At 48.7% G+C, this 19,342-nt stretch overlaps 1 protein-coding gene across 1 annotated transcript; it reads left to right on the forward strand.

Moving 5' to 3' along the window:
- The first annotated feature begins 1,386 nt into the window (after nt 1-1,386).
- Nucleotides 1,387-12,154, forward strand: RAB33A (RAB33A, member RAS oncogene family). The gene is made up of 2 exons (XM_058535312.1): nt 1,387-2,523; nt 11,592-12,154. The coding sequence occupies exons 1-2, from the start codon at nt 2,266-2,268 to the stop codon at nt 12,045-12,047; spliced, it is 714 nt and encodes a 237-aa protein (XP_058391295.1). The 5' UTR covers nt 1,387-2,265; the 3' UTR covers nt 12,048-12,154.
- The last annotated feature ends 7,188 nt before the right edge of the window (nt 12,155-19,342 follow it).

Genomic DNA, 19,342 nt, shown 5'->3' on the forward strand with positions numbered 1-19,342 from the left:
CCGTGGCTTAGCGGTTAAGTGCGCGCGCTCCGCTACTGGCGGCCAGGGTTCGGATCCCAGGTGCACACCGAGGCACCGCTTCTCTGGCCATGCTGAGGCCGGATCCCACGTACGGCAACTAGAAGGATGTGCAGCTATAACATACAACTATCTACTGGGGCTTTGGGGGGAAAAATAAATAAAATTAAAAACAAAACAAAATACTGTATAATGATGATTGCTATTCACACTGTACAATGATAATTGGTATTCATAATGATGACCTTGGATTAGCCAACTAAGATTAAATCCTTCTCAAAATGGTTTTAATATTGAATAGTATAATCTAGGGTTTTAGAAATGGGTGACCCACATATACGCTAAAAGAGTTAGCTATAAATATATCTGCTAACTTAGCTAAAAGGCTTATTAACTAGAAGACCCCATTTTCCCAGTCATTTTGAGTAACTTGGACTTGGCTGAGCAGTGGCATTCCAATTTGCTTACAGAATTATCACTAATGCACTGAATTGTGTTTCTCACAGTGGGAATGGATTTAGTCACATTTGTCTCTTCTGCAGCTCAGCCTCACACATAAATAAGATGGCAGCTCACATGTGCTGCTGGAATCCCTGACCTTGATGGCATTAGCACATAACTCATATAGCACGTGACTCATATGTCAATGTTGGCATGTGCCAATATTTCCTTAGCCTATGAAATATGCGGGAGGAGAGATAAAGTCTTAAAAGTAAGCATAAAATGGGTGCATTTTATTGTATGTAAATTGTACCCCAGTAAAGTTGATTTCAAACAAATTCTGAACCTGCAAATCACTTTCAGGAGAAGGAATACTGGTCTTGATCAAGATGTGTGATGCTCAGTAAGCTTTGGGAAGCTGCCCCCTAATACGGTAAGAAAGTTCTGTTCATTTATCATCTTCCAAGCATAATCTAGGCTTCTGGCAAATTAGACCCAACCACTTTGTTCTACATTGAGTTTCAGAGGGGTGAACTTTCCTAGGGGTTTCCAATTCCTATTGAAACTCCACCATTCTGGAAGGTCTTATTAGATTATAAGGAGGACTCGGAAATGCAAGACACTGTGAGGTTTATGCCATATTCCAAGATCCCTCCACCTGGGCCTGTAATGGTTAGCTCCGGAAACAAGGTCCCCTTTTGCTGGAGCTGCCACCGCTAGCTTCCCCCCTTCTCCTACCCCCTGTATGGCCCTCTCCCGTGGCAGGCCTTCCCCATTGGCCAGCCAAACACAACCGACTGCGGCAGCCAATGGGAGCGACTCTCCTGAACATTCAGAGGATGGGTGCTCGTGGTGTGATGAGAGGAGGTTGGCGCCTGGCACGCGCCCCCCTACACCTGGCAAGTCTGTGACAGAAACAGTAACTCCCCCTACACACGCACACCCGTGCCCCCCGGCTCCCTCTTCTCAGCTGCGCGGGCCCCCACAACCCACGGCTGGCAGCGCCCTGCCTGGCTCCTTGGGGCGCGCGAGTGCACCTGCTTACTCAAGACAGAGCATCCTTTTATCCCAAGGCTTGGGAGGGGGCTGCGGAGGCGCGGCTCAGCTGGCCGCCGCTAAGGAGGTGAAGGAGGTATCTTCGCTCCGCACCCCACCCCCGCCGAGTTGTGTTGCTCCGAGGCCGACGTGCTTCAGATGCCTTAGGGTGCAGCTCTCTTTGTCCTTCCCAGCTGTGCTCCCTGCCCGCTGACCCCGTGCGCTCCAAGAAAGTGGGGGTGGGGAGCCCGAGACCTATAGCATAAATGGGGGCAAGGAGAAAGGAAGACCATCCCGCGGTGGTGTGTGACGCTCTCCCCACCCCCTCCCTTTCCGCCTTAGGCTTCCTCCCTCCGGTGTGTCCCTGGGGTCAGGCAGGGGAGGGTCTAGGCAAAGGCGAGACGGCGGCGGCGGCTTCAGGTGCATCGTAGGATCGCGCGCCAGAGCGTCCCGTCCGAGGGCACGGGCAGAAGGAAGCAGGCTCGCGGCTTGCCACGCTCCTCCATCTCTCCTCTCCTCCCTGGCTTTTGTGTTAGTGCCTCGGAGCTGCAAGGAGGCTGCGCTGGAGGAGGAGGAGGGGGGCCTGGGTGAGAGGCACCCCCTTCACGCGCGCGCGCACACGTTGCCGGCGCACGCACACACGCGCGGACACACTCACAGACACGCATACACACACGCACAAAGCTCGCTCGCCTCGAGCGCACTAACGTGGCCGTTTTCTTTGTGTGGAGCCCTCAAGGGGGATTGGGGCCCCGGTCCGGTCCGGGGGAGATGGCGCAGCCCATCCTGGGCCATGGGAGCCTGCAGCCCGCCTCAGCCGCTGGCCTGGCGTCCCTGGAGCTCGACTCTTCGCTGGACCAGTACGTGCAGATTCGCATCTTCAAAATCATTGTGATTGGGGACTCTAACGTGGGCAAGACTTGCCTGACATTTCGCTTCTGCGGGGGGACCTTCCCGGACAAGACTGAGGCCACCATCGGCGTGGACTTCAGGGAGAAGACCGTGGAAATCGAGGGCGAGAAGATCAAGGTGATCCAGACGGTCAGGTCCGGGAAGGGAGGGATCTGGAAGGGGGCCTTGCCTGAGGCACTGCTCTAGAGGTTGTAAACGTCCAGCGCGTGGCTGTGTCATGGCTTGCTGAGCCCAAGAGCCTCGGCACCCCCTCATCCCCTTTGCCTCTCTTAGTGGCCTGGTTCCTACCTCACTCGTTTTTTTTAGGGCAGGTGGGAGTGGTTGCCTTCATGCCCTTTGCCCCTGCTTGACAGCTCCTGCCAGGAAAAGCATGTTTGATCTCATCCTTGACCCTGAACTGGGAGCAGCGGCACCTGTGGGCAGAGGGAGGCATGAGGCATCTCTTGGTCCTGGTCTGTGGGATGGATCCCAAAGCACTTTACACGTCTTGAGGTCTCTTCTACCCCTTGAGTGCCAATCGGCTGCAAAAACCCACTTTGGCTAAGCCCCGAGGCATTAGAGGGGAGGAAAGGATGGAAATCCATAGAAAATGAAAGCCGCTTTATTTTAAATTACAGTTTATGGTTAAGATTAGGGCTGAGTTGGAATAGGGGTGGAGTGGGTGGTTCTGGCACGAAGCCATGAGCCCTTTTAAAGAAATTGAGACAGAGTCACCTGCCAGCCCTTCATAACAGACAAAACTTGTTCTTTTGGAACAGTCTCCCTCAAATGATATCTTCTTTATTTGTCTGGGGGTACCTAAGAAATGAACTGCCCATTACTCATTCTGTTGGTATTGTCTTCAGCAGGCCTTTGTAGAAATGCAGAGAAACTTATCTGAGGGCCAAGGGAAGTGTTTCGGTCCTTCCCCCTCATTAGTTTATCAAATAGGCTAAGTACAGATATTCTTGTCTGACCATTCGTGCTCACTTTTGGTTCAGAAAAGGTAGAAACTCGATAGGGCAGGAATATTTCAATGTGCAGAGGATGGCGGGAGGCAGGACATGGCAAGGGCAGCTTCATGTGTCAGGGGAGAAGGGAGGGGCGGGGTTATGGGCAAGAAAGACACCTCAAACGGTGCTGGGCACTAAAGACCAACTCTGCTAGCCCCACAGCAGGCCTTTGCTTGAGGCTATGGTTGGACACTGTCAGGTGAACGTCCCTCCTGCTGGTCAAACAGCCCGAAAGACCACAAGGCCCCTCTTCTGAGTGACGTAGAGAGAAGGGCTGAGTAACTGGGGAGAACGTTGAAACACTCTAAACCGTGCAAGACTCCTGACTGCTTTGATTATTAAAATGAACGTGTTTTAAAATGGCTTCAGAAACCAGGCCAAGGCACTAGATGTCAGGAAGATGGGCAGCTCAGTACTGGTAAGGGAGAGCTCTCGAGAACATCTGAGCCTGAGAGTCAGGAAGATAGGGCACCGTTTTGAAATAGTGATCTTTTTTGCTCCTTGCATTTTGGGGGGAGTTGCTACATTTCCTTTTTTAAGTCAAAGTAGGTCTCTGTCTCTATCCTTTCCTAGGGCTCTTATGTTGACATTTGCTTCGTTAAGACTTTCTCTAGTGTGCCTAATGTCTTTAATGTAAGGTTTTAAGATTCTGGAATTTCTAAAACATGCCTTTTTAAATCCAAAGTAGAAATATACTTATGGATGTGCTCTTAAACCCTCAAAACCCTTAAAATTTAATGCTATCACTTGTTTCAAATCAAGTGTCACATTGAGCCAACGAGTTTTTGGGATTTAGGAGAGGGGAAATAAATCCACTGGAAATTCAGATGGAGGAAAAAGGAAGTGTTTGGGAATCTGAGGGAGGAGGAAGGAGGGAGAACAGGGGAGGAGGAGAGGAGGAAGCTAGAAAGAGGGAAATGGGAGGTGAAAACGAGTGGAATCAGGTCACCACCCAATGGCCTTGGGGAACTTTTTAAAAGGTTCTTTCCCTTCTGACACCCCAGTACTTAGCCAAACTGGATTTTACAGTCTGCCAAAGATTCCAGGCTTTTTCCCAGGGGGCAGAGCCTGTGACAGTGTGACTCACTAGAAACAGAACTCAGCACACCACCACGTGCTGATAAGTGCTTAATGCAGGCTTTTTTGGGAAGATGATATTTTCAAGAGGGCAAAGCCTTGGACACTGCTCATGGAGGGGCCTCTGAGTGCAGGTTCTGAAGGAGCTCAGGGTGGGGTGTGGGAGTGGGGAGATGGTGACCCTGCCTCCTGTAAAGCTGCTTCAACCTCAGAGCCAAAGCCGACAAGTGAGACCACATGTCTGCGGGAAGAGGGCAGAGCATGGCACCTAGCACAGGATCTAGAGGGGAGAAGATTTTGCCCCACACTCCAGCTGGCCTGGAGTTTCTCAAGGAACAAGTGCCAAAACCATGCCATGAGGTGACTGCCAAAGGTTTCTTCCTTTGGGGGAGGGAGAAAAGTCCAGTGTGACAGGCTGTGGTGGCCCCTAAATCACAGCCAGCAATAGAAGGCTGTCAGGCTATAAAATGCCAGCCCTCTCAGGAGAGTGGTCAAGAGGTATCAGTGAGCAATTCTTGCAGTCCAAGGGTAGGGTGTGGCCTCTCCTGGGCTGCTCTGTGTGGCCCAGGGTAGCACACACGTCAACTCCTGCAGGGGGATGACAGATTTAGCGTATATGGAGCTACTCTTTTTTTTTTTTTTTTTTTTTTTGGTAAGGAACATTAGCCTTGAGCTAACATCCGTTGCCAATCCTCCTCTTTTTGCTGAGGAAGATTGGCTCTAGGCTAACATCCATGCCCATCTTCCTCTACTTTATATGTGGGACATCTGCCACAGCATGGCCTGATAAGGAGTGAGTACATCCATGCCCGGGATCCAAACCCACGAACTCTGGGCTGCCGAAGTGGAGCATGCGATCTTAACCACTATGCCACCAGGCTGGCCCCAGGGCTACTATCTTAGCTACCAGGGCCATCCCTAGGGCTTTGAAGCCCTATTTGGTGTCTCCAATCAATGTGTCCCCAGCCCCTCCCCATCACAACATGTATAATCCAGTGTTTCCTGGTTAACATGGACATCAAGAAAAGCCTCCAATGAGTAGGCAGTAATAATAACAACAACTTCTATTTATTGAATAAACAAAGACTCCAGGCTAGGCCCTTTACATGCGCTATCCTATTTGATCTTCACAGCAGCCCTATGAAATTAGGACTATTATTATCATTCCCAGTTTATAGATAAGGAGACCAAAGTTAGAGAGATTAAATGACTTGCCCAAAGGCACATGGATCTGGGCTTCAGTCTTTGACCCTTGAGCCCAAGCCCTTCTCCGTCTCACTATCCTGCCTTCCCTGTGACAGGGCTGGGAGTGTGCACTGGGTAGGTGGTGTGCCAGGCAGCCAGCCTTGTGGTCTCTTCTGGGCTGGGGGCCCAGGGTTATAGCCCCAGGATCAAGGAGCCTTCAAGACATCTCCTTCAGCTGCACCCTAGACATTGAACTGAGTACCTGGGTTTTACGTTTTGCACCCTGACGGTCTCACCTTGGGCGTGAGAATGTGAATGTTCAGAGATGGAAGAGACCTTAGAGAATCTCTAATCCAACGTCCTCATTTTACAGATAGGAAACTGAGGCTTAGAGAGGGAAAGTGACCTGCCCAAGATCACACAGGGCCAGGCCTACAACTCAGGTCTCTAATCCCCTTCCTGGTGCTCTTTCCATATAGATCCCCATTCTAGACTACTCCCATGGTCCAGCCAACCCATGCAGTTACCTGTGACAGGGACACGGAGGGACATCATATGGGCAAGCTGACAGTCCTTCCTGACATCAGCCTAGGAAGGGTGAAGGCATCCCCCAACCCCCAAAGGAAGGGTGGAGCTTCCCTTAATGACCATTACGTGTCTGTCTCCTGTGGGTTTAGCTAACTCATGTTGAACCTGTCTCAGTCTGAAAGCACTGGAAAATGCCAGATAGGAGTATGTGGGGGTAGGATGGGGGAGGTAGGAGAGGGGAGGCTCAGAACTAATTTTTGAGCCATTCTTCATAAATTCTCATGGAAGCACCCCCTCCTGTCTAGTTTGGTTCCTCCCACAGGCTGGGCACCCGCTCTACCGCAGCCCTCCAGACCAGGAAACTGCAGGTCAGCCATGGCTGTGGGCAGGTGCCGCCCAGGACTGTGGATTTCTCGTCCTCTGCTGATCACTTGGAAAAACACCTACCTGTGTTACATCACCGAGTTGACAGGGGCTGAGCTAAGTGTTCCCTCAGAATCTGCCTGCAGTCAGGATGACATCATGTCTTCCTTAGGGCTTCTGAGCTTCCATCTTCTGCCAGTTAGCTTAATGGTTAATTATCCATCAGTGTGTGTTTCTCTGTCTGCCTTGCTGCCTCTCTTTCTGTGCGTGAGTTTCTCTTTGTCTCTATCCTCCTTTGCCAGTCTCTGTATCAGCCTTGTGTATGTATCTTAGACGAAGATGGGACAGTCCAACTAGTTGAAAAAAGATTTGTCTTAAACTTTTCCCATCATCCACTTGGGCATCCTCCAAAGGTGACAGATGTATTTGTCTCCCTTTTTCCACTTCTACCCTCCCCCGCCCGCCTCCAACAAAAGGACATTCATGCCTCATCTATAGAAAGATACCAGATATGTTCCCTAGGGAAAAGAAATACCCATGTCAGCTAAGAGCACGTGCAGGGGGTGGGGGACCTGCTGAAGCTTGCTCAGGCAGTGGTAGCCCCAGCAAAATGGTTAAACAGGCTAAATTTATCTTTGGCAGCTCCCCACGCTGTGCCCCTCGACCCTCCTCCAGCATCCCCGTCACTTTGGGCCTGCCCCCAGCCACCCATGGCATGTTGCTGGCATTCTTATCTCTTCCCGCTGCCCACTGACTGCCTTTGCCTTGTCTCTTTCTCATCAACAAGAAGCCAAGCTTTCTGTGCTTTCCAGGATGAGAACCAATGGATCCAAGGAGCAGTGCTACCAGGACAGGGCTGATGGGCCTTCTGAGACAATGGCAACAACTAAGATTTGCAGAGCACTTTATATTTTGCAAAAGCTCTTTCTCGTGTGTTACTTCATTTGCCTAGTCATTTACTCAGCTACTAAGCTGGGGAGCTGGAACCCAGGTCTCCCAAATCCAAAGCTACTCCTGCCTTTTTTTTCCCCCCCAAAGCCCCAGTAGATAGTTGTATGTCATAGCTGCACATCCTTCTAGTTGCTGTATGTGGGACGCGGCCTCAGCACGGCCAGAGAAGCGGTGCGTCGGTGCGCACCCAGGATCCGAACCCGCGCCGCCAGCGGAGCGCGTGCACTTAACCGCTAAGCCACGGGGCCGGCCCGACTGCTGCCTTTCTAACAGCACTGGCTCCATTAGTTGTCAGGCCAGACTTGATGGTGGAGGTTTCAGGCCAGGAGGGAGAGTGTGTATTAGGCACAGTGTCATGTACTTGCAAGGAATGCTAATCCTCACAGCATCCCTACAAGACTGCTGTGGTTATCCACGGTTTCCAGAGGAGGACACTAAAGATAGAGTAAGTAACTTGCCTAAGGACATGTAACTAGTACTACATGTACTAGACATCTAACATGTACTAGTAGTACATGAGTGGGCCGAGATTTGCACCCAAGTCGGTTTGATTCCATTACACGCCACTGGCCCTTGGAGAGAAAAGAGAATCTGGGGAGCGTGTATGTGGCTAGGGGGCAGTCGTCCCCCCTGGCCTCCATGTAGATGCAGTGCCCACAGGAAGGGAAGAATGGATGAGAGGAGAGCCAGTTGCAAAAGGGGAAGGAGATGCTTTCACTGTTTGACAGGAGCCAGGGGTTTATGAGGATGCTAAGAAGAACATGTACACCAAAGCCCCAAACAAAATGAGGTCGGTTGTCTGTCTAGTGAGCCTGACTGCTGTGCTCCCCCTTTGTGATGGCTCTGAGGCCACACCATCGGTTCTTCTGATTTTCTGCTATGAGCAGCCTGCTTCCTGGTTCATCTCTGATCACAGACAGGAGCGCAAAGAACTTGGAGTGGGGTTTATAAAGAGCTGGAATGGGAGCAGTGCCTACAGTTTAAATTCTGAGCCTCAAAATAAAAGCTTCAAGGCTCCCCATGGCATTGGAAAGGCAAAGGTCTCCAGCAGAAAGGGCCCTCCCTGCAGTTCCGGCAGCTTGGGTGGTGTATACAATTCGGAAGCCAAAGAAAAGCCAAACAGCCAACCTACTCAGCCCCAAACACCTCACACACTCCCACCCGTGTTCCTGCTAGTGGCAGGTATTTTTAGAGTCCTGAGCTCATGGTGTTAAAGCATCTGCCACACGCCTGAGGGCTGGTAGGGATTCAGCCTTACTCAGAGGCAAGAGTTAGGACTACTGGGGGGTGGGGGTGGGGATCAGGAGCCAAGTGGTAATGATATCCTTGTGCTATACCTGCTTTCTTCCCACTGACCTCCATTCCATTCCTGGCCTGCTCTCTTTTTCTTCCTGCTCAGAGCACTAGAGAGGTGGAAGAAATCAAAATCTTTTTTGTCTCTTCTTGCCGAAGCAAATCAGTCTTCAAGGACTTATGTTTTTCTGTGTAACAAAAGCCAAATGTTTTCTCTGAAATTGCCGTGGCAGATACCTAGAATGCCAGACTGTTGGTAATTTTGGTGGCTCAGGCCAATACTGCTTTTTGATGATGATGATGGTGACCATGTTGACAACCATGATGACGAGTGATCTAATGCAGAAAAAGTGTGCTTACAGTTTAGCTGGAGAGATGCCAAGAGCACTGACGAAACAATTAGAGAACAAATAAATATATTCTAAATGGTGTGGTGCAGACTCAAAGTGCAATAGAAATTCCTAAGAAAAGAGAATTGAAGAGAAGTTGCAGAAGGTTTTAGGTAGAAGGTGGAGGCATGAGCTGAGCCTTGAAAAATGGGTGAGATTTGGATAGGACAATGACAGGGCAACCAATTCTGTAGCAGAAGGGTAGATTAGCAGGACCAAAGGGACAGAGCAGGGAATGAACCAGGTATTGCTGAGTGGTTTGAAACCAGGTTGGTGGGGTCAAATTATGGCAGACAGAAATTTTTTCATTTGATGCTCCATACAGTAGAGGACTATCATACTTTCTTGAAGAGGAGGATGACATGCTGGTACAAGCAGGGATTTAGGAAGGCTAGTTCGAAAGCAGCATGCAGGAAGCATTGGAATGGGGACATCTAGAATCCAAAAAACTTTGCTGTAGTTCAGGAGTGAGAAGAGGAGGGTCTGGCCTAGGGACATGAAAATCAAAATAGAAGAAGGGGTGAATCTGAAGGTTGTGCCAAAGGAACATGGCAGCCATGTCGATAGAGGAGATGAAGGGGAGCCTGGACACTGAAAATTGATGTTCAAAATCATGACTCTAGGGCCCTGTAAGATCTTCACTCAGCAACGAGATTCAATTATATTTACTAGATTATACTTACCAACTGCTAACTCCAAATAAAGGCGATACTTCGTTGTAAGAGCCGTAGTAGTCAATTAGTGGCCATAATCAAATTTTCTTTGATAACAGAGAATTGTATACAGCCTTGGGACCATCATTCTGAGTATGAATTTCTCTTGTCCAAGACTTTGGATATATAAAGGGAAATAGATTGGGCTGAATGTGTGTTGACTCCAGAGTCTCCCTTGGGAATTTTGTCTCTGTATATGTTACTGATATCAGCGTTTTTCCTTTATAATTTGGCCTTTTTCCCAAAATTTGAGGTGCAGAAGATAAATCCAATGAGCTAAATTACCTTTTACATAACAAAGAAGTGAATTTAAAGTAAATTGAGCTAAAAGATGAGACTTAACACTAACTTTGTTTTCTTTAAAAAGTCATGTAGGGGCCTGCCCGGTGGTGTAGTGGTTAAGTGCGCACGCTCCGCTTTGGTGGCCTGGGGTTTGCAGGTTTGGATCCCGGGCATGCACTGACACACTGCTTGTTAAGCTATGCTGTGGCGGCGTCCCATATAAAATAGAGGAAGATGGGCACGGATGTTAGCCCAAGACCAATCTTCCTCAGCAAAAGGAGGAGGATTGGCATTGGATGTTAGCTCAGGGCTAATCTTCCTCAAAAAGAAAAAGAAAAAAAAAACTCATGCAAAAAACCCCCAAAGTAATGTTTCTTACAGTAGAAAATTTAGAAAAATACAAAAAAAATAGACGAAAATAAACAACACCTATAGTCCCACTGCCCATAAATAACCATTAATGTTCTGGTATGTACACTTCTGGTCTTTCCTATGTGTTTGTCTATGTTTAATATTTTTTTAAACATTGGGACCATAGTGTATGAAAATTTTATATCCTACTTTTTTCGCTTACTTATATTTTGTGAACATTTCCTCCACCATTTGTTCTTTGAAAACATTATTTTTAATGGCTGCGTAATATAGCCCATTGTATAGATATATACATATACTTTAGCTATTCCTCTCCTGGTGAGCATTTAGGTTGTTTCCCATTTTTTAAAAAGTATAAATAATCCTGCAATTAAGATCTTTGTAGGGCCGGCCTGGTGGCGCAAGCGGTTAAGTGCTCGCGCTCCGCTGCGGCGGCCCGGGGTTCGCTGGTTCGGAACCCCGGGCGCGCACCGACGCACTGCTTGGCAAGCCATGCTGTGGCGGCGTCCCATATAAAGTGGAGGAAGATGGGCACAGATGTTAGCCCAGGGCCGTCTTCCTCAGCAAAAAAAAAAAAAAAAAGAGGAGGATTGGCGGATGTTAGCACAGGGCTGATCTCCTCACAAAAAAAAAAAAAAAGATCTTTGTACAGAGTTTTGACAACATCTCTGCTATTTCTTTTGTATAGATTTCTGTAAGTGGGATTATAGGCTCTAAGAGTTTTGAACATTTTTAAGGTTCTTGGTAATATTACCAAATTGCCTTCCAGAAAAGTTGACCAATTTACATCCCAGTTTTCAACTAAAAACCTTAAGATTTTTCACCTCAAGATTTTCAGCTTAAAATCTTAAGAAAACTTTATAAACCCTGAAAGAAACTTCTCTCTATACTTTGATAAGTCCATTCTGCCAATCTGTCAAAGAACCACTTCCTGTGTCCGGACTTGTCACCTCCTTTTTATAATGCCACAGAACCGTGTTTTCTCCTACCTATTCATATTTCCTTTTCTGACTCCAAATATGGGTTTTTGTATCTTCCAGGTTCAGGTGTGGGACACAGCGGGGCAGGAACGCTTCCGCAAAAGCATGGTGGAGCATTACTACCGCAATGTGCACGCAGTGGTCTTCGTCTATGACGTCACCAAGATGACATCCTTCACCAACCTCAAAATGTGGATCCAAGAATGCAATGGGCATGCCGTGCCCCCACTAGTCCCAAAAGTGCTTGTGGGCAACAAGTGTGACTTGAGGGAACAGATCCAGGTGCCCTCCAACCTAGCCCTGAAATTTGCCGATGCCCACAACATGCTCTTGTTTGAGACATCGGCCAAGGACCCCAAAGAGAGCCAGAACGTGGAGTCAATTTTCATGTGCCTGGCTTGCCGATTGAAGGCTCAGAAATCCCTGCTCTATCGTGATGCTGAGAGGCAGCAGGGGAAGGTACAGAAACTGGAGTTCCCACAGGAAGCTAACAGTAAAACTTCCTGTCCCTGTTGAAACCAAATGGTGTACATACAAGATCAATTATCACTGGAATTGTTTCTTTCCCTTTTTTCCGTGCCTGCATAACGCTGACACCTGCTTGTTTCCACAAAAAATTGATATTAAAATAAAATTTGTATAGATTATCACATGCCTTCATGTCTTGCTTTCTCCAGGAAGACGTTTCTGATTGTGACAAGTAGAAGAGGCAGTTTGCCCTACTAGAATGATATGCCGGTGCCAAGGCACACTCCATACCAGCCTTCTACGCCACCTGAAATTCTCATCGTCTGAGTCACTTCTTCAGGACTAATTCATTCTCTTATTCGGTGTGTCATCAGTGGACAGAAACACCCAGAAGGGGTGGGGTATAGGCCAGATATGTTTTTCTAGAGCACCAATGCAGGCAGCGGGATAGAGAAGTCTGGAAAGGAGATGTTGACTCACCAATATTTCCTAGGCTCCCTGGATGTCGAGAGTAGGCTGCTCTCTCCTTATTTCCCAAAGTTTAAAAATAAAAAGTATAGGGCTGGCCCCGTGGCTTGGTGGTTAGGTGCGTGTGCTCCGATGCTGGTGGCCTGGGTTCAGATCCCGGGCAAGCACCGAGGCACCACTTCTCTGTCCATCCTGGGGCCGCGTCCCACATGCAGCAACTGGAAGGATGTGCAGCTATGACATACAACTATCTACCGGGGCTTTGGGGGGAAAAATAAATAAATAAAATCTTTAAAAAAAATAAAAATAATAAAAATAAAAAGTATAAGTGGCCCAACAGGCCCAGTTACTTCAAAGTGGTTAGATCCTGCTTCCCATTTTTCACCAAGCAGTCTCTGACACCAAAAGTGTTTTTTCCCTTGCCCTTTCTTGGAGAGGGCAGAGCTCAAGCTAACAAATCTCTCTCTCTTTTTTTTTAATATTTTATTTATTTATTTTTCCCCCCAAAGCCCCAGTAGATAGTTGTATGTCATAGCTGCACATCCTTCTAGTTGCTGTATGTGGGACTCAGCCTCAGCATGGCGGGAGAAGCAGTGCCTCGGTGCATGCCCGGGATCCGAACCCGGGCCGCCAGTAGCAGAGCGCGCGCACTTAACTGCCAAGCCACAGGCCGGGCCTAACAAATATCTCTTATGCCCCCAGGTCTTTGCTGGGTGCTATGGAGGAAACATAACAAGAGGAGAATTCATCCCCTACATTCAAAGAACCTCTGATCCAGGTGTGGGAACAATGTACCCACTGAAACTACTGGAGAACAAAAATTAAACATTACCAAGTGCGAGGCTGTGCTATGGGAATTGAGAGCATTATGTACTCAACGTCAGAGAGAAGTCACTGAAAAATAATTGGACTTATTTTGTATGTTGAGTAAAGTGTAACATTTGGGTTGGTAAAGAGGAAGGGAGTGGGCAAAAGTAGGGAGGCAGGAATGACCTTGGGGTTGAGCCGGACAACTGGGAGTCTGGCCCACTGACAGCTGAGCAGCCCTAGTGGGGAGCCAAGGCTGGGGAGGTCCGTGCATCAGGCAGGAAAGTTTGTTGCTTGCTGAGCCAATGGGAACTTTTGGTGGTTCTCCAGCCAGAGTCCTGTAAGTATTTCTTACATGTCTGGTCCTATGGATGTGAAAGCCACTTGTCCAATTGTTAAAGTAACTAAGAGTGTCTATGAAGGCATATCTACAATAGATGCAGGTAGACTTCTTCACTTGGGGGGTGCTCCTTAAGGCAGCTCTCTTGTTGGAAGCCCGTGGGGAGCGGGTCCCAGGTAGACAGCCCCTGAGCACTTTCCTCTGGTCTGCCCCCTGGCCCCAACAGCAAAGGGTAATATATACCAGATGCGCTTCTCACCCAAACAAACAGCCTGTCTGATACTGCCTGGTTGGCTCTGCAGCCCTCTTCCTCCAGTACTGGCTAATCCCCTACCCTACTCCCACCTGGCCTTGGGCTCAGCCCAGCACCCCCAGTCTGGTTCTTGTCGCTTGGCTTCTGTCTGGATCCCAGTCTTTGGAGCCTGCCTAGTACCCCAGTTAGGGCTGTGTTTTCTTACTAGTTGTCTCCACCCAATGCCCTGCTCCTGAATCTCACCCGAGGGGTGGGAGCCTATTGTCTGTTGGTGAACTGCCTGCTGACACCCCTGTCACTATGCTTCTCTCTGATGGAATACCCTGGGGCCTTGTCTCCGACGTCAGACGCTGACTCCTTGCCCTGGACATGACCTGCTGTTGTGGCGTCTTTTGGCTCTTGTGATGTGGCTGCAGGGCTGGGCCACCTCTCAGTGGCTGCAGGTACACTTGTCCAGCCTAATGCATGCATTTCAGTCCGAGTCCTGACCTGTCTTGGTCAGGGCCCCTTTTTGCTGTAACGGGGTTGAGATGACAATATTCCAAGTCATCTGGCCAGGATTGCCTCTGACCCCTTTCAGGCATTCAACAAACATTTACTGAGCACCTACTACGTGCCACCATTCTAAGCCTTGGGGATACGTAGGTGAACAGAGTAAAATCCTGCTCTCATAAAGGAGATAGACACTAAACAAGAAGTTAAATACATAAGTGAGATAACTTAAGACAGTAACAAGGACTCTAAAGGCCATAAAACAAGGTAAACGGATAAAAAGTGAGGGAGGTGTGAGGAGGGCACCATACTAGAAAGATTGGGCACAAAAGGCATCTTCGAAGAGAGAACATTTGAGCTGAGACCTGAATGAAGAAAAGCAACCAGCTGTGAGGTCGGGGAAAAGATAACCCCAAGCAGAGGAAAGAGCAAGTGCCAAGGCCCTGAGGCAGGAGTGAGGTTGGTGCACTTGAGGAGCAGAAAGGAGGCTAGTGTGGCTGAGTAAGCAAGTGAGAGGATGTGGATGAGGTAGAGAAGTAGGTAAGGCCAGGTCTATTAGGTTGGGGTTTTGTTTAAGTGCAGTGGGAAGCCAGTGGAAGGTTTTAGCATCATCTAGACTCAGCAACCTTTGGAAAGATTCAGCAGGCTTGCTGACCTGCAAGAGGGAAAAGCCTCCACATTTCTTAGCTCCTCTGAGAGGAACAGACACCCCTTCCTGGGTGATTTCTGAGTGTGGGCCTCAGGGCTGCCGCTTCCATGCTGGCTGGCCTCTGCCTTAAAAACCAGGCTCTGAAAATTTCCTTTTGGTCCTGTTAAGGCTCTGGTAGTTTCACTGCAAATAGCAGGCACTCACCAATTCTACCTGCCTCTATCTTCTGTGCCTGATCCTGTCCCTTCCTGCAGTATGACATTGCTTTCCCTCAGGTGCCTGGCGACATCTCCTCACCGTGGCCCCAGGAATCCTGAGAATCTCTGGGCTCCACCCAGTCTCCCAGCCCTGGAACTTCCTGCTGCCATCAGCAGGGTGGCACAATGGTGCTCAGGCCCCTCAGATTGAGCAAGAGGACGTGGGAATGGGCTGTTCCCAGAGCGCACCCACAGGAAGGGGACTCAGGAGGCCAGAGAACCGTGACACCCTTGTTGCCATAAGGGTTCAAAGGAAGGAGGATTCAAAGGAAGCAGGGTGCTTCCAGGCTCCTCATTCAGCCTCACTATGTCTCTGGAACAATCCATGATGGCCAGTATCTCTCCTCTACAGCTCCTCCTCACTTTCCAGACCTGTACCCTTGAGTCTTCACCTGAGCTACAGACACAGGACCCGGAGAAATAACTACCAATATTTGAATGCCAATTATATGCCAGGCCCTGTGCTAAAACACTTTATATTCTTTGACTAGCTCATCTGATGCTCTTTCAACCCTATGAGGTAGGGATAAGGATTTCCATTTTACAGATAAGAATATGGGTATGTTGAGAGATTCAGTGACTTGTCTAAGGTAGTAAGTGGTAAAGCAAGATTCGTCTTACTTCAAGTCTAGGCTCTTTTGATGATATTATACTGTCTTTCCAGTTAGTGCCAGGCTCCAGGACCCTTGCAGGGATTGCAGGCTTCCTCTAGCCAGTCCCCCTGACCCGTGGAGGTTTGGCGAGCAGGCCATTCAATACTTAGGATGCCAGCCTGGGACACTCCTCCTTGAGTGGGCTGCCCCTGACCAGATCCCTGCAAGAAGCCCAAGTCGCTGACAGAAGTGTCAGCTCTGGGCCAAAGAAGTCTCTAAGACGTCCTTGCCTTGGACAATAGCTGGGAACCACACAGCCAGTGGACTCTGCTGCCCAGCCTTTGGAGCTGTAGGATCTTGTCACTGGGCCCCTTAGAGCTACTCCTCTTCCAATATCTGGCATTTAATAAGGCCCCCGGGTTCACCGGAGGACTTGCTCTGGCCGAGCTCAGTGCAGCTGAAGACTATCTCAGCAGGATCCTTCAGTCAGAGAGCCCAAGACCAGATGCTGCTCTGAGCACCACCACCTACAGCAGTGCCGGGGAGGGATATCCAGCCCAGAATAGCTGGACAAGCCCACCCCCCAAGTGAAGCTGACTGCAGCCCACACTGAGTGTGCGTGGGGCAGGGATGGAGGGCATGGAGATGCGCTGAGAGCTCCCTGGAAAGCAAGGCTCAGCTTCTCTGGCAACTTTGAGTGGCATGTGCAGAGAGAGGCCAGTGATTATTCTCTTGTAACACCTGAGGGGAGAAAGTTGCTGCCTTCCTACAGAGGCCTCCCTACACCCACCATCCCTCATCCCCTCACTGGGAAGGGCCTTGCTCCCTCTGGAAGGGCTGGCTTGGGCTCCACTGGTTTCAAGCCTTGTCTGACTCCAAGTCCACCTGACTGTCCACGGCCCTAAGGACTGGTGCTGGGCACCAGGACTGAGGTAGGAGTCCCAGAGATTCCCCTAGCTTAACAGTTCCCAAATGCTGGTTCACAGCTGACTGCATGAAGTCAATTGGCAACTTGTTAAAGTACAGATTCCTGGGGCACCAACCGCAGACACTCTGATCTACTAGATCTGGGGGCAGGGCCCAGGAATTTGTATTTTTTAAAATGTCTGTAGTTGATCCTGATGTGCCCCCAGCTCTCTCTCTCAGTGTGTGTGTGTGTGTGTGTGTGTGTTTGTGTGTGTGTGTGTGTGTATCCCTAGGCTTCCTGATGAACTCTCAAATCAGAAACTACCTTTCCTGAGCCAGAGCTTCAAAACTAGCAATCTGGGTAACCATGGAACCCAGCCTCGGTGAGGTGGATTCTTTCAGGATCCTTTCTTAGCATAAATGAAACTGTTCCAGTCATACCAAATGTTCTTGGACTGTTTGTCTGAAACTACTAGGCAAGAGCTTCTTAATCATGAGAGGCAAGTGAAGAACTAATCCGCAGTATAAACACCTCTACACTGTGAGGACCACTCTGGACACCCCACAGGATTGATATTTGAGGTTGCGTGTCTGCTGTGCGCCCTCTGCTGGTAAAATTAGTTAAGGTTGGAAAGTGTTGACCAGTAGGAGTTTTTCTGAGCGGTACTGACCATTTCCTGGGATGGAAACCCATACAGAAGGAGCTAATCCTGGTCCCAGTCTGGGCACTTAGACACCTGGAACTAGAAGGGTTACTAATTTTTTTAAACAGCTTTATTGAGGTATAATTGATATATAAAAAACTGAACATATTTATGCAATTTGATGAGTTTGGACATATGCACACACCCATGAAACCATCACCACCATCAAGGTAATAAACATATCCGTTACCCCTAAAAGTTTCTTTGTGCCCCCTCCTTTTTGTAGTAAGAACACAAAATTTGTTAAGAGGGTAGCTCTCATGTTAAAGGTTACTCTTATAAGTAAACTACCTCCCCCAAGTCACTGGGGCTTAACTCTCCTAAGAGAAATACGTGAATCCTGGTAGGAACTACTAGCATGGCAGCAGGGAGGGAGGGGGGACATTGAGAAGCACCTCACTTGCCTTGGGAGACAGATTTTGAAGCTGGGTAGGTAAGTAGCCCTGAGAGTCTGAAGAGAGACCCCTGGGGGCACAGGGAGATTCCCCTAAGCCATGACGCAGTTGAAATAGACCGAGAAATGGACCTGAGCTGACTCTGTGGTTGGTACTTGATCCCTTCCCCAGTGACAAAATAAGCATTGTGATCCACTGAATTTAATCTTCAAGCACTGGAGGAAGCGTCAGGTAAAAGCATGGATAAGAAAGCTGGCCTACCTCATCCTTACCCAACAATCCCAGGTGGAAACCCCGATGCTTGAGATAAAGGGCAGGTACCCCAGGTGTTGTGGTCCTGCCTATCCTTCCACGGAGACCATTAGATGGGAAGATGATGTTAGACATAGCCCAGTTTTCAACCTCTATACCTCCAACTGAAATCATGACACTTAGTAATGGAAGCTAACATTTACTGTTTACTATGCGCTGCTAAGTACTCTGTTATGTGCTTAATTAACATGGACTCTCATGCTTAATCCTCACAGTAACATCTGAGGCCCAGGATGATCAAAGCAGCTTGCCCAGTGGCAGACCACTGCCCAGTGTTAGAGCAGGGGATAGCCCAGGTCTGTGTAACTGCAGAGCTAAAACCACAAAGCTAACTTCTCTTATTCTCTATCCCTCTCAAGCCTGAGAGGAGGATGTGCTCCTGGGTCTGAGACTAAGGGCTCCACCCCTGCTGCATTCAGGACTAAGTAGTGCGTTCGTTGGGAGCTGATGCTAGATGCCAGGGCTTGAGCTGGTGAAATCACTATTAGCTTAGATGTTGGCCCAGGACCTGGGGGTAGGGACTGAGTAGGCGCCTAAGGATCAAACTGTCTTCCCAGGAGGGGAGGGCAGGGCAGGGGTCTGGAAAGTCCAGGAATGGGCCAGCTCTAACAACTAGAACTTTTTTTTTTTTTTTGCTGAGGATGATTCACCCTGAGCTAACATCCGTTGCCAATCTTCCTCTATTTTGTATGTGGGCTGCTGCCACATGGCCACTGAGGAGTGGTGTAGGTCCACACCCGGGAACTGAACCCAGGCCGCCAAAGCAGGGCATGCTGAACTTAACCTCTAGGCCACCGGGGCTGGCCCCTGGAACTTTTTTGAAGACAGGTATTTTTGAGTAGCAAATTGTACCATTTGAGAGATGAGAAAACAATGACCTTTGAAACCCTTTCCAGTTCTCCATTCCTATGAACAACAATAAATATAGTGTGATTTGCACTAGCTTTTTATGGATGGCCATATGCATTTAAGCCAGCTATAAAGATAATGAAATCTTAGGCCTCTGAATAAGGATTGCTTACTTGTCTACAGATCATAAGTCAGCTTTGAAATTGTGCAGATCATCTATTAAACAAAATGCTCAGATTTGACTAAAACCAGTGCAAGGAGGAAGGTGCTTCTATAATGTGAACAAATGAGTACTTCCTGATACCATTTTATTTTCAG

This window comes from Diceros bicornis, chromosome X, assembly GCF_020826845.1.
Source record: "Diceros bicornis minor isolate mBicDic1 chromosome X, mDicBic1.mat.cur, whole genome shotgun sequence".
Taxonomy (NCBI): Eukaryota; Metazoa; Chordata; class Mammalia; order Perissodactyla; family Rhinocerotidae; genus Diceros; species Diceros bicornis.

Coding starts and splice junctions, on each gene's coding strand:
- RAB33A (XM_058535312.1), top strand. CDS start 2,266: ATGGCGCAGCCCATCCTGGGCCATGGGAGCCTGCAGCCCGCCTCAGCC. Junction 2,524..11,591: donor TCGAGGGCGAGAAGATCAAG/GTGATCCAGACG, acceptor TGTATCTTCCAG/GTTCAGGTGTGGGACACAGC.